The 15511-nt window shown below is 39.6% G+C and overlaps 1 protein-coding gene across 1 annotated transcript; it reads left to right on the forward strand.

Annotated features, from left to right (window-relative positions):
- Positions 1–14223: 14223 nt before the first annotated feature.
- On the forward strand, positions 14224–15057 carry LOC149459218 (olfactory receptor 5V1-like). Its single transcript, XM_089681422.1, has one exon. The coding sequence runs from the start codon at positions 14224–14226 to the stop codon at positions 15055–15057; it is 834 nt and encodes a 277-aa protein (XP_089537548.1).
- Positions 15058–15511: the final 454 nt, after the last annotated feature.

Consider the following 15511-nt stretch of genomic DNA (forward strand, 5'->3'; position numbering starts at 1 on the left):
ACCACCATGGCCAAGATCGTCACTTACTGATGTATGGCCATCTTTGAAGCGTTTACACCATTCAAATGGTCACGTCTCATCACCATACTGTGCTTAAAATCTTCTGTAGAGTCTTCTGTAGATATCCACGGGTTTTACACCTTCATTCACAAGAAGCTTCATCACCACACACTGGGGTAGATTTACTAAAACTGGTGCACTCAGAATCTGGTGCAGCTGTGCATGGTAGCCAATCAGCTTCTAACCTCAACTTGTTCAATTAAGCTTTGGCAATGAAACCTGGAAGCTGATCGGTTTTTATGCAGAAGTGAGCCTGATTTTGCACTCTCCAGCTTTAGTAAATAAACCCCACTGTTCCATGTACGCCCTAACACTGTTGTCTGCCATCTTGATTAACCTCCCTAGCAATCTGATTATGTCCATATTTCTGTGCTCAAAGCGGTACATTTGTTTGCATGGAAATATGTATTTTTTTTGTAGACCTGTCATTTTTAGTAATAACTCAATGAAATCTGTCCGAACAAGAGTCTAGTAAAATTATAATTTCAAAATAATCATACAAAATAATAATATAAGAATAATAAAATTAAATATAAGCAAACAAAAAACACTGAAATTTGAAATATAGCGCAAAGGGGGGGGGGGGGGGGGCAGCGGATGGAGATGGCGGCTCAGTGACAGAGCTCCGGGAGCCACCGAGATCTGTGGCGAGTGACAGCGATGGGAGGCAGCTGGTGAACTCGCCATCAACATAGTAAGCCCTCTAAACGAGGGAGGCACACAGGAGGACACATGGGGAAGCGGAAAAATAAGGAGGTGCCCCACAAATTGACGGAGTATTTTACTCCGGCGGGTGGATCCTCCCCTCAACATGACGCCGATCACTGTCCCTTTCCTGAGCTCCAGGGACAGGGGAGGGGGAGGATCACAGCCCTCCTCTGCATACATCCAGCCCAGCAATGACTGCAGGCCTGCAAATTCATCCCCATCCAGCAGCCCACAGAAACACAGGCAATGCTGCTCTACAGATGTGCACTCCATATGTGACCAAATACATACAAATTCACTTTCCCACTATACCACCAGTGAGCTCATTGAGCATTTGGAAGATTACCCCGCAGAGTCCTTACCCCTTACAGCATCAGTAATGAAAGATATGTTAATTATGCTTCAAGGATCCCTGCATAAAGATATAATGGGATTTGTGGCGCAAGTTAACAAGGATGTTGAGTGTCTAGGGGAGCGAGTCTCACATGTGGAAACCAAAATGGGCAAAATTGCTACAGCACATAACAAACTAGTTGATGCATATAACAAGACAGAAGCAGATGTGAAAGCTTTAAAGGTGAAATTAGTGGATCTGGAGGACCGCTCTCGCAGGTATAATGTGAAATTCAGGGGCATTGGCGAAAATATACCTGCTGTGGAACTCCGCAAATATATCCAACAAATGATCTCTACTCTGCTACCGCACACTCCGAATAGAGAAGTAGTGGTAGATAGAACCCATAGACTGCCAAAGCCCTCATTTCTTCAGGATCACATTCCCAGAGACGTGATAGCAAGAATTCACTTTTACCACATCAAGGAAGAGTTAATGCTATTTGCTCGGGAAAATATTCCACTTCCTGCCCCCTACGCTGGGATTACATTATTCACCGATCTTTCGCAACATACCATTTTAGCACACAAAAAATTGCTTTCCTTCACGAAATTGCTAGGCAATAACGACATCAAATATCAGTGGGGCTTCCCTACTAAATTGATTATCACTAAAGATAATCGTGTGATCATGGGTAATTCTGAAGAAGGATTCCAGTTAGCCAAAAAATGGGGCCTCCTCCCAACTGATGAAATGCCAGCGTCTGGTAAAGCTTCACCCAGGAATTTCGCCTGACTGGGAACAAGTAGCAGGATGATGCTTCGGATTGCTACGTCTCCACACCTCCTACTTATTTGCTGTGTACCTGCTGTGCTCCTGGACGGCAATTTAGTGAGCTGTGTTTCTCAGCTCTGAACCCCCCACTCACCAAAGTGATTGAATTCACACAAAGTTTCACGTTTTCTGTTTTTTTTGTTTTGTTAAAATTTTTCCAAACCTCCTTCCTCAGAGCATCCTGATTAGTAAGATATGGCATATATATATATATATATATATATATATACACACACATATCGAACTCCTCTCACCCTATTTGGACGATAGCTCTCTCTCCCCTCCATGACCAGGATCACCTTGGGTCATGTAAGTCTACCTATTTGGACTGTCTATGCTACCATTCAGTGTACTCCTGCACCATGAGGGCAACCTTTCATCAATTTTCTTGAAATCACCATGGTTTTGAAAATAATATCTATGAACGCTCATGGCCTTAACAGCCCATTCAAAAGACATTCTATGTGGAGAGAAGCACAAAGACTAGCTAGAGATGTAGTCTGTGTTCAGGAAACTCATTTCACTTCCACTAAGATTCCACATTGTTCACATCATATATATCCACATATTTTTATGTCTAATGGTCCTGATAAAAAATGTGGTGTTCTTATAGCTGTTCGCAATTCTGTTGCTTTCTCGCTTTTGTCCCAAATTTCAGATAACAAAGGTAGATACCTAATTATTGTGTGTGAAATTAATAATATCACTTACACCATAGTCAACCTCTATGCTCCTAATGTGCACCAGATCCACTTTTTCAATTCTTTACGAAAAAAAGTACCTAAAATCCAGAAGGGCTTATTATTATTCTGTGGAGACTTTAACGCTATAATAAATAGCTCATTAGATGTTTCCCATCCCTCCCGCAGTCTGAGACACTCTTTAGCCAATGCACTATCTGAAGTCAATTTGTATGATCCTTTGAGATGTCTACATGCATCTGAAAGAGATTATACGCATTACTCTGCACTTCATAAATCTTACTCGAGAATAGATCTCTTCTTGACGGATATCCAATTACTACAAAATGTCTCCAGTGCTGAAATCCATCCTATGACGTGGTCGGATCATGCACCTATCTCAATTAGCATTGAGGAGTCTTTAAAATTTTCTCCAGTGTTTTTATGGCGAAATTATATATCTATGTATTATAACCCTGCTTTTCGTTGTACCCTTACTACAGCCTTACAAGAATATTTTGACATTAACGCTTCTCCTGAGACAAATGTATTTAGTACATGGTGCGCCCATAAAGCATTTTGTAAGGGTCTACTCTTGAAATTGGCCGCTCAAGCAAGACGAGACAGGAACAAAAAATTTGTGGATTTGATGGATAGGATATCCAGATTAGAGCAACTCCATAAACAATCCTTATCCCCTACTGTTTTGCAGGAACTTCAAAAAGCTAGATTTGAGCACAGGACCATTATGGCATGGCGACATGCTCTAAATCTAAAAAAAAATCAAGACGTCCTTTAATACGCAAGGGAATAAGGCGGGTAAAATGCTTGCAAGATATCTCGCTACTAGGCAATAAAAATCTAAGTTAGCATCAATCGTGGACCCTGTGTCGAACAAACCTACCTATCATCCCAATAAAATAGCGGCAGCGTTACAATCTTACTATTCCCAACTATATATTCTTAAAGAGGACCCTTGCACTCCACAGCCTACCCCAGAGCTGATCCATAAATTTCTACATAATCTACCACTACCTGAATTATCACAACAAAAATTGAAAGAGCTCAATCAACCCATTATGGAAAGCGAGATAAGTGCAGCTATTAAAGCTTTGCCTAAAGGGAATGTTACCCCTCTTCTCCATCAGGCTGACCAAGTAGGTTTTGTAAAAGGTCGACAGGCTGCAGACAGGACCCGTAGGATTCTTAATTTGATGCATTTGGTTGAATCAAGGGGGCTTCAGGCGGTGTTCTTGGCACTAGATGCCGAGAAGGCATTTGACAGAGTCCACTGGCAATATCTAGATGCTACTCTATCCAAATTTAGTATTAATGGCTTCATACAATGTGCCATTATGGCGTTATATACAGTTCCCTCGGCCCAAGTATTCACATCCAATGCCCTGTCAGCCCCCTTTAATATCACAAATGGCACAAGACAGGTGTGTCCTCTATCCCCTATCATCTTTTTGTTGGTGATGGAACCCTTAACGACCGAAATTAGAATTAATCCACGGATCTCGAGCATCCAGGTAGCATCCACTTCACATAAAATTGGTCTATTCACGGACGATGTCATTCTAACTGTCACAGACCCAGTGAACTCCCTTACAGCAGTCTCCACTAACCTGCAGTCTTTTTAGTGAAGTATCCTATTATAAACTAAATATTACAAAATCTTGGCCCTTCCAATTGCTATCCGAAAAAGTCCTTTAAGTTTTCTTAAAGACAAATTTCCCTATCATTGGACCAATAAGAAATTAGACTATCTGGGTATCTGTATTTCAGCTCCGTCCTCACATACCTTTAAAAATAATTTTGAAAAATTGTACCAGTCCACTATTTTGGAAATGCAAAGAATCGATAAATTTGAAATTCCGTGGGTTGAAAGAATAGCAGCATTCAAGATGTTGATTTTTCCAGAAATATTATATTTCTTTAGAACTATACCGATTCTTATTCCTCGGCAATATTTCTATAAGCTAGAGGTGGCCATAAAAATATTTACCTGGAAAGGGAAGAAGCCGCGCATTCCGTTTATGTCTCTCACCAAACATAAATCCAAAGGAGGAATAGGCCTTCCAGAAATATATATGTATTATTATGCAACAATTCTGGACCAACTTCCAGCCTGGTTTGCCTCCTCAGACAAACTATGGGTACAAGTAGAGCAGAATGTGGTCCCCAGTAAAGAACTACGGGCACTTCTTATGGCTAGATTGGTTACTTCTAGGGACAAAGCACTAGGGACAAAATGTATGTGAAATGCTTTGATACAGTAATGTTTTACTATGTGATTTTAGTGAATGTCCCTTTTACAGCTTTCAAATTTCCCGCCAGTTTTTTTATAGATCAAAAAATAAAAAATGCCCAGGCGATCAAATACCACCAAAAGAAAGCTCAATTCATGGGGAAAAAAGATGTAAATTTAATTTTAATGCAGCGTTGTGCAACCGCACAATTTTCAGTTAAAGTAACGCAGCACCGTAACACAAACTGCTTCTGTAACCGTTTCCTGACCGCCCTATAGCAGAAATACTGCTACAGGGCAGCACAGGTGCGCAAAATCACACATATATATACAGTGGGGATCGAAAGTTTGGGCACCCCAGCTAAAAATTTGTATTAATGTGCATAAAGAAGCCAAGGAACGATGGAAAAATCTCCAAAAGGCATCAAATTACAGATTAGACATTCTTATAATATGTCAACAAAAGTTAGATTTTATTTCCATCATTTACACTTTCAGAATAACAGAAAACAAAAAAATGGCATCTGCAAAAGTTTGGGCACCCTGCAGAATTTATAGCATGCACCGCCCCCTTTGCCAAGCTGAGACCTGCCAGTGTCATGGATTGTTCTCAATCATCGTCTGGGTTTTAAATGCCCAGAATCATCTGACCTTGCCCCAACAATCAGCACCATGGGTTCTTCTAATCAGTTGTCTTCAAAACTGAAACTGAAAATAGTTGACGCTCACAAAGCTGGAGAAGGCTATAAGAAGATAGCAAAGCGTTTTCAGATGTCAATATCCTCTGTTCGGAATGTAATTAAGAAATGGCAGTCATCAGGAACAGTGGAAGTTAAAGCAACATCTGGAAGACCAAGAAAAATATCAGACAGAACAGCTCGCAGGATTGTGAGAAAAACAATTCAAAACCCACGTTTGACTGCACGATCCCTCTAGAAAGATCTGGCAGACACTGGAGTTGTGGTCCACTATTCCACTATAAAGAGATACTTGTACAAATATGGTCTTCATGGAAGAGTCACCAGAAGAAAACCTCTTCTACGTCCTCACCACAAAAATCATCGTTTGAACTTTGCAAATGAACATATAGACAAGCCTGATGCATTTTGGAAACAAGTTCTGTGGACCGATGAGGTTAAAATTGAACTTTTTGGCCAGAATGAGCAAAGGTACGTTTGGAGAAGAAGGGGCACAGAATTTAATAAAAAGAACCTCTGTCCAACTGTTAAGCATGGGGTTGGATCAATCATGCTTAGGGGTTGTGTTGCAGCCAGTGGCACAGGGAACATCTCATGAGTAGAAGGAAAATGGATTCAATAAAATTTCAGCAAATTTTGGATGGTAACTTGATGCCATCTGTGAAAAAGCTGAAGTTAAAGAGAGGATGGCTTCTATAAATGGATAATGATCCTAAACACACCTCGAAATCCACGGGGGATTACATCAAGAGGCGTAAACTGAAGGTTTTGCCATGGCCTTCACAATCTCCTGACCTCAACATAATTGAAAATCTATGGATAGACCTTAAAAGAGCAGTGCGTGACAGACAGCCCAGAAATCTCAAAGAACTGGAAGACTTTTGTAAGGAAGAATGGGCAAAGATACCTCAAACAAGAATTGAAAGACTCTTGTCTGGCTACAAAAAGCATTTACAAGCTGTGATACTTGCCAAAGGGGGCAGTACAAGATATTAACTCTGCAGGGTGCCCAAACGTTTGCAGATGCCATTTTTTTGTTTTCGGTTATTTTGAAAGTGTAAATGATGGAAATAAAATCTAACTTTTGTTGACATATTATAAGAATGTCTAATCTGTAATTTGATGCCTTTTGGAGATTTTTCCATCTTTCCTTGGCTTCTTTATGCACATTAATACAAATTTTTAGCTGGGGTGCCCAAACTTTCGATCCCCACTGTATATCCCTTGATTGCCAGAAACACGCTCATACATAATAAACCTCCATTGCTAGTATAGTGTCTGAACGGATCAATATCTTTGATCAGACCAGCACTATACCAGCATTCACATTAGTATAGCATTCCCAAAAATGCAGCGTTAGCGGGATCAGCCCTGGCACCAGCCAGCACCTGTGTTTAGCCCCTACACTTACCCCCCCTTCTCCCCCAGCAAGTGCAGTGTCAGGAGGTCCCTGTCACCTGATACATTGCACACAAAACCACAGTGTTCGCAGAATCAGGCCTGATCTCTGTTAGCACTTGTCGGTAAATTTTGATGACTCTCATATGCAGCAGAGTGCCAGTACTAGTGCCGCGGTACCTTTTGGTGAACTGGCGAGCACCAGTGGTCTAGTACATCCTGGTCTTTCACATACCTCTTAGATTGTAAGTTCCCAGGATCAGGCCCTCCTGACCCTCTTGTATTGAACTGTATTGTTGCTGTATTGTCTCCCGTTAAATTGTAAAGCGCTGGGCAAACTGTTGATGGCATATAAATCCTGTATAATAATACCAGCACTGCAGTATGACTTGATGACGTGGCAAGTCCCAGAAGTGTAGTACAAGCTGGTGCGGTGGCGAGCACAAGCATTGTCCCACAGCCACCAAGAATTCTCACACAGGCCCATAGAGCCCCTAGTATTCTTCCGGATGTGCTTGCAAATCCCGATTGGCAGCCCACAAATTCTGCAGTACCCGTACTTCCACCAATCACTGTCCAACCCGGAATTCAGGTGGAAACAGCAAATTTAACTACTCCCCTTGATTTTTGGAGCTGTTTTTCACAGATCTGTATGCATCGATTGCGGATCAAAGCAATTAATATGTGCAGTAATTTATCGCTGCCAACCTAAATTCAAACCTTGCCAGACCATCCACATGGAAACTCATTACGGTTTCTGAATTTAAATTTTTTTGGGTGCCTAACCCTCAACATGGGCATTACTAAAAAAAATGAATTGTGGTTGTATTGGTCCACAGACCCGATTCATCATATGCCCGTGTTCCCTGCTGCCATAGCCAGACATAGATATGAGAGTATAATGTGTTTTATGCATTTCAACGACAATACACTCTGTCATCCTTGGGGTGACCCTGAATTTGACCGGCTCTACAAAATTCGGCCCCTTGTAAATCACCTTAACCAAAAATTTGCAGATGTCTATACTCCCCAGCAAAAAATCTGCGTTGATAAGTCCATCATTAATTTTTCTGGCCGCCTTGCATTCAAACAATTTCTCCCCAGCAAGTGTGCCAGATATGGGGTCAAGATGTAGAAGACCTGTGAGAGGACAACAAGCTATACTTATAAGTTTCGGATTTACATGGGAAAAGATAGTCATGTGGAGCCCCCCGAATGCCCAGACTACATGGGGAGTAGTGGCAAGATAGTTTGGGACTTGGTGTCATCCTTTTTTCATATGGGGTACCTCTTATACGTGGACAATCTTTATTCAAGTGTGCTACTGTTTAGACATTTGTACAATCTTGGAACTGGCGCATGTGGCAAAGTGTGACCTAATGTGTGCCCACCATTAGAAGTGGGTGGATGCAGGGCATTATATTCTAATGGTGGGCATACCACACACATTTTCTGGCAGATATTTCTTCTCTTTTTTTCATTCAGTCCACTGGCTGCATAAAAAAAAAAAAAAAAAAAAAAAAAAAGAACATGGCATATACAGTAATACCTTGGTTTACGAATGCCTCTCTTAATGTAATTTTTGGTTTACGAATGAAAATCCGTTGAAAATAATGCCTTGGTTTACATATTTTTTACAATTTTTTTTCACAATACTAAGTGTATGTCAGTGCTGATTTTTAAATGCAATTGCTGTCTTTTTTTTTTTCTTCACTATAGCTCACAACATTAGCTGTCAGTTTCCCAGGAGCTAAATAATACTTTGTATCTATTAAGAAACTGAAAGGAAACATTGTATCTTTTAAGAAACTGAAAGGAAACATTGTATCTTTTAACTTGGGGAAATAAACTAAAAGAAACTTTCTCTCTTTCAGCTGGAGGGGGAAAGTGACTGCTGAATTTATGAACTACTGTATAGTGAAGGTAAAAAAAAAAGAAGTGGTAATTAAATTTAAAAACTGGCACCTGACAGCTGAGTGAATTGCCTGCAATTAATTTTTTTTTTAATTGCCAGCAATTTTTTACATTCAGCTGTCAGTGGAGAACCCCACTGACTGCTGAAATATTAACACATGGTTGTCACTACTAAAATACCGCATGAGTTAAGAAAATAACTCATGCGGTATTTTAGTAGTGTTTACTGTTTTTTTCTGAACTTCGAAACGGATTAATTGGTTTCCAATGCATTCCTATGGGAAAGTGTTTCAGTTTATGAATTTTTCACAATACTAAATGTCCTGCAGAACAAATTACATTCATAAACCGAGGTACTGGTACATTACTGGACTTTGAATGGTTATACCAGGATGATGCCTACAGCTGCAGGCATCTTCCTGGTATCGTTTTTTTCAGCCGGCGATCGGCTTTCATGTAAAAGCAATCCTAGTGGCCAATTAGCTGCAGGATTGCTTTTACAAGCAGCGGGAGACTTTGCCCCCCTCCCCCACTGCCTTACACGGCTGGTGTTTCTGCCAGCTGAACATAGAACTGATTGGAGACCACAGTGGTGCCAATCATCTCTATAGCCTAAGAAATCAGAAACTATGAGCATTTCATCACTTTAGTTTCACAGGATATAAACAGCGCCATTTGTAAATTGGGAAAGCATTTGATCACACTTGATTTTATTAGATAATGTAAGGACAGAGGAGATATCTAGAGTCTGATAGAACCCAGATTTCTCAAAAAAGAATATATGACAATGCCCACTGAAGTTATAGGGGGATATTTGCATTCCCTGCGATAGCATTAAAAGTGCTAAAAAAAAATATAAAATGAAGAGTACAGTGTAAAAATAATTTAAAAAAATAAAAATAACGTAAAAAAGTACCCTTCTCCACTCTGCACATGTGTACATCTGCGTTCGTGAGCCTTGACCCTGTGCCAGTATGGAAACAGCGGTTGCACCATGCATGTGAGGTATTGCCACGAACGTCAGATCAAGGGCAGTCATTCTAACACTAGACCTCCTCTGTAAATCTAAAATGGTAGCTTGTAAAGACTTTTAAAACGTTGCCTATGGATATTAAAAATGTATGCAGATTTTCCCCATTGCACGGGGCATGCACAGTTTCAAAGCATGTCATGTTTGGTATCTATTTACTCGGCATACCATCATATTTTATATTTTACTGAATTGGCCAATATTTTGTGTTTTTGAGCATTAAAAGTAAAAATAGTGTATTTTTTTAAAAAAATCACTGCTCAAGTACTTTGTGACATAAAACATTGCAGCATCCACCATTTAATTCACTAGGGTGTTTGCTTTAAAAAAATATATAATGTTTGAGAGTTTAAATTAATTTCCTAGCAAAAAATACAGATTTTTTTCAGGTGAACAAAAAGTGTCAGAAAAGGCTTGGTCTTCAGGTGGTTAGAAGAGTGAGTGATATGTGGCATAAACTTCTAATGCTGGGCATAAAATGCCCCCACCCCCCAACATGACCCCTTTTTGGAAAGTAGACACCCCAAACTATTTGGTGAGAGGCACGTTGAATCAATAGAAGAATTTATTTTTTTACCACAAGTTTTTGGAAAATGACGAAAAAATGTTTTAACACAAAATTGTCACTTAAATGATTTATTGCTCACACATACCATGGGTATATGTGGAATTACTCCCCAAAATACATTCTGCTACTTCTCTCGAGTATGGGGATACCACAATCCCAAAATCCAATAAGCACCTTCAGGCTTTCAAAGGGCTTTATTTCCCAATTACACTTCCTGACTACCTGTCACAGTTTCGGAGGCCCTGAAATGCCAGGATAGCACCAACCCCCCCCCCCCACACCCAAAATGACCCCTTTTTGGAAAGTAGACACCCCAAGGAATTTGATCAGAAGCATGGAGAGTATGTTGCAGATCTTATATCATAAAAATGCACCGCTATGGGTAGATGAGGAACTGATACATATATCAATACAGTGAATAGAGGAATTAGTCCATGTAGCAGTTAATAATATAAATATAAATATAAAGTGACTTCCAGTGCTCTCCTTTAATTCGTATTCAGGCGTTGTGCGGAATGGTGCAGAAAAAATGCACACTCACCAGAACGCACAGATAAATGAGCGTTTGTTAAGCATATGTTCCCGTCTGGGTCTTTAGGAAAAGGTCTGTGATGCGATAACCTCCCTCTAGGGTTCCTGGGTGCTCCTGTCCGCTCCCTCACAAGGTGGATTGCGGACTTCTCCTTACAGCACGCCCCTTGTCCAATGAATGGGTGAGTAGCTGAAAATTGATGCTCCCCAGGGGAGTCAAGACAAGGACATACCCATAGTGTAGTAGGTGGTAAAAGAATTTATTCGTATGTCAAACTACTCGATAGTATACAGCGGTATGTGAAAGCAAATTGTGGACTAACCGTCCAGGTTGAAAGATGGCCGCCGGAGCTCCACGATGCTCCGACGGCGTGACGTCACGGCGTTCTTGGTTCTTGGGAGGAGCCAAGAACTCCGTGACGTCACGCCGTCGGAGCATCGTGGAGCTCCGGCGGCCATCTTTCAACCTGGACGGTTAGTCCACAATTTGCTTTCACATACCGCTGTATACTATCGAGTAGTTTGACATACGAATAAATTCTTTTACCACCTACTACACTATGGGTATGTCCTTGTCTTGACTCCCCTGGGGAGCATCAATTTTCAGCTACTCACCCATTCATTGGACAAGGGGCGTGCTGTAAGGAGAAGTCCGCAATCCACCTTGTGAGGGAGCGGACAGGAGCACCCAGGAACCCTAGAGGGAGGTTATCGCATCACAGACCTTTTCCTAAAGACCCAGACGGGAACATATGCTTAACAAACGCTCATTTATCTGTGCGTTCTGGTGAGTGTGCATTTTTTCTGCACCATTCCGCACAACGCCTGAATACGAATTAAAGGAGAGCACTGGAAGTCACTTTATATTTATATTTATATTATTAACTGCTACATGGACTAATTCCTCTATTCACTGTATTGATATATGTATCAGTTCCTCATCTACCCATAGTGCTGCATTTTTATGATATATTGGTTCTTTAGGGTGTTTGGTTACCTTATGTTCAGCTGCTATTTATTCTTTATAGGTGCGCTCGTTTATATTTCTTTTTACTATGTTGCAGATCTTGTTTGTTGCCACAAGTTTTTGAAATTTGAAGAAGAAAACAAAAACATATTTTTTCTTTTTTTTTTTATATATTTCAAAACCTTGTGAGAAAAAATGAGATCTGCAAATACTCACCATGCCTCTTTTTAAATTCCTTGGGGTGTCTACTTTCCAAAAAGGGGTCATTTGGGGGGGTTTAGTGCTTAGCTGGCATTTCAGGGCCTCCAAAACTGTGATAGAAGTGAGGAAGTGAAATGAAGAAGTTACGCACCTTCAGGCTTTCAAAGTGGTCATTGGATTTCAGGCTCCTGTATGTGGCTAGGCTCCCAAAAAGTCTCACATATGTGGTATCCCCATACTCGGTAGAAGTTGCAGAATGTATTTTAAAGTGTAATTCCACATATACCCATGGCTTGTGTGAGACATATATCATTTAAATGACAACTTTGTGAAAAAAAAAAAAAGTTTTTGCCGGTTTCCAGAAACTTGTGGAAAAAAAAAATCAATCTTCCATGGACTCAATATGCCTCTCAGCAGATAGCTTAGGGTGTCTAGTTTCCAAAAAGGGGTCATTTTGAGGGTGTTTGTTCTATCCTGGTATTTTAGCACCTCAAGAAATGTGATGGACAATCAGAAAGTAAAAGCTGTGTAAATTCCATTATCTATAACATAGTTTGTAGATGCTATAACTTTCACACAAAGCAATAAATATACACTTATTAGGATGTTTTTAACTAAAAACATGTAGCAGAATACATTTTGGCCTAAATTTATGACACATTTTTAGGTTTTTTTGGATATTTTTTAGGACAGAAATGAGAAAATATCGTTTTTTTTTCTCTCAAACATTTTTATTTATAGAGCCAAAAATAAAAAGCGCACAGGTGATAAAATACCACAAAAATAATGCTCTATTTGTGTGAAAAAAGGACATAAATTTCATTTATGTACCGTATTTCATGACCGCGCAATTGTCAGTTAAACTAGTGCAGCGCTGTATAGCAAAAAAATGGTGTAAATTGCAGTATCTATACCATAGTTTGTAGACGCTATAACTTTCACACAAAGCAATCAATATACACTTATTGGGATTTTTTTGCCAAAAACATGTAGCAGAATACATTTTGGCCTAAATTTATAACTAACTTTGAGTTTACAAAATATTTTTTATAGCCGAAAATAAAAAATATCGTTTGTCTGCAAAATTTTCGGTCTTTTTTTGTTTATAGCATGAAAAATAAAAAGCACACAAGTGATCAAATACCACCAAAAGAAAGCTCTATTTGTGTGAAAAAAAGGCCATAAATTTTGTTTGGCTACAGCAATGCATGACCACGCAATCAGTTGAATTAGTTCAGCATCAAGTAGCAAAAAGAGGCCTGGTCATTAAGGGAGGTAAATCCTCAGGAGGGCAAGTGGTTACTTCGGAGAAACTCAAATAATTAAACATAATTTTACACAATCAATTAAGCACTTTTAATAAGTAATTGGTCTATTCTTCTAGGACTTTACAATTATCTATCTCGATATTGCCAGCCAGCATCACTCTTATTTATACCAGTCTAACTTAAAATGTGCTTGTAACCACATCAAAGATGTTTGATGGAGACGGAATACACAGCACATGAATGACCATTATATAAGGAGAGGGCTATTGTGCAAGGATGTACATACACTAGCCTACCAACAAGAAGCCAAAGTTTTTTAAGAACAATGTGACTTTCATTTTTTAAGAAGCTTTTCTTTGGTTGTCTATAAAACTATAGGCTTACTCTTAGAGTGTGGTATTAAAAAGAAAACTAAAAATGGAATTTTATTTCAGCTATTTACTTCTAAGCATTTATGTATTTGCATGTCATTTTACATTTTTTAAAATTGATTTTTGGGAAAAAAACAAACCTTTATTTTTATAATGAAACTTTCTAAGAAAAATGTTTGTATCAACTATTTTCCAGTATTTTACAAATAATTGAAGAAAAATGTATCAATTTTAGAGCATATTTTTTATTCTTGAGTTACGTAAATTTACTTTTTAAACCCATTTGTGAAAAATACAGTATGCTGGAAACTGTTGTGCAGAACACGACACAAACACCTGTAAGGACTTTCCTTCTATTAAGACTTTCAGATGTTTTCAGTCTCCAAATAATCTTCATCTATATATTTTCAATGATGTACTTGATGATTTTGTCTGGAAACCTTCTGTTAATCATTGTTGTGAGACTTAATGTACGACTTCAGACTCCCATGTACTTTTTCTTGAGTAACCTCTCTGTCATTGATATTTGCTTTTCTTCAACAGTAGTTCCCAAAATTTTGGTAAACACCATATCTCAGGATCGCAGTATTAGCTTTGTAGGATGTGCAACCCAAATGTATTTCCATTTATCTGTGGGAGGTGTGGAGTGCTTACTGCTGGCAGTCATGGCCTATGACAGATACACTGCCATCTGTAAACCATTACAATACAACCTTATCATGAAGAAAAAACTCTGCACGGGTCTAGTGGTTGGATGTTGGGTTGTGAGTTTTACAAACTCTTTAATCTTGACAACATTTACCTTTCAGTTGCCATTCTGCAAATCAAACCTCATCAGCCACTTCTTCTGTGAGATGCCACCTCTTCTCCGCCTTTCCTGCAGAGATATCTGGTTTACTGAATTAGCAGAGTACATCTCTGTAGCGAGTTTTGCTCTTGGTTCCTTCACACTCATCCTTGTGTCCTATATTTGGATCACACTGTCTGTCTTGAAATTGCGCTCCACCACTCAAAAACTAAAAGCTTTTTCCACCTGTGCTTCGCACATAGCTGTTGTGATCCTTTACTATGGCACTATCATGTTCATGCATTTGCATCCCAGGTCATCGTCTTCTGCAGAGCAAGACAGAGTGGTGACTATTCTCTATACTGTGGTGACACCTATGCTCAATCCCATCATTTACAGTATCAGAAATAAGGATATCAAAGAAGCTATCAAAAAGACAATGAGGGTTATTTACTAAAACTGGAGAGTGTAAAATTTGGTGCAAGTCTGCATAGAAACCAATTAGCTTCCAGGTATTATTGCCAAAGCTTAATTGAACAAGTTGAAGTTAGAAGTGGATTGGTTACCATACACAGCTGCACCAGATTCTGAGTGCATTAGTTTTAGTAAATGCTCTGGTGACAACTCAAAGACCGTATTCACAAAGAAGGCCTGTACACCAGGAAGTGGCCATTTGTTTATGTGGCTGATGCGGTCTGGTGCAGCATGCAGGCAGCCTACTGTAGGCAAGTCTATAGGGGTAAAGAAACAGCCACACATCCTGATTTGACAGGTGTGCAAATGAGCGGTCTCAAACACACAATGTCTATGTTTGAAGCCGCTCATGAGCACCCACAAGCCTTAGGACACGAGTACCCACAACCCACAATTAGGACAAGCAGCTGTATGGACAGAGCTGCTGCATCACCATC

Source organism: Staurois parvus, unplaced genomic scaffold, assembly GCF_062004578.1.
Source record: "Staurois parvus isolate SC_StPar_1 unplaced genomic scaffold, SC_StPar_1.0 ptg000267l, whole genome shotgun sequence".
Taxonomy (NCBI): domain Eukaryota; kingdom Metazoa; phylum Chordata; class Amphibia; order Anura; family Ranidae; genus Staurois; species Staurois parvus.

Excerpts from the sequence above, each read along its gene's own strand:
- LOC149459218 (XM_089681422.1), top strand. The coding sequence starts at position 14,224 with ATGATGTACTTGATGATTTTGTCTGGAAACCTTCTGTTAATCATTGTT.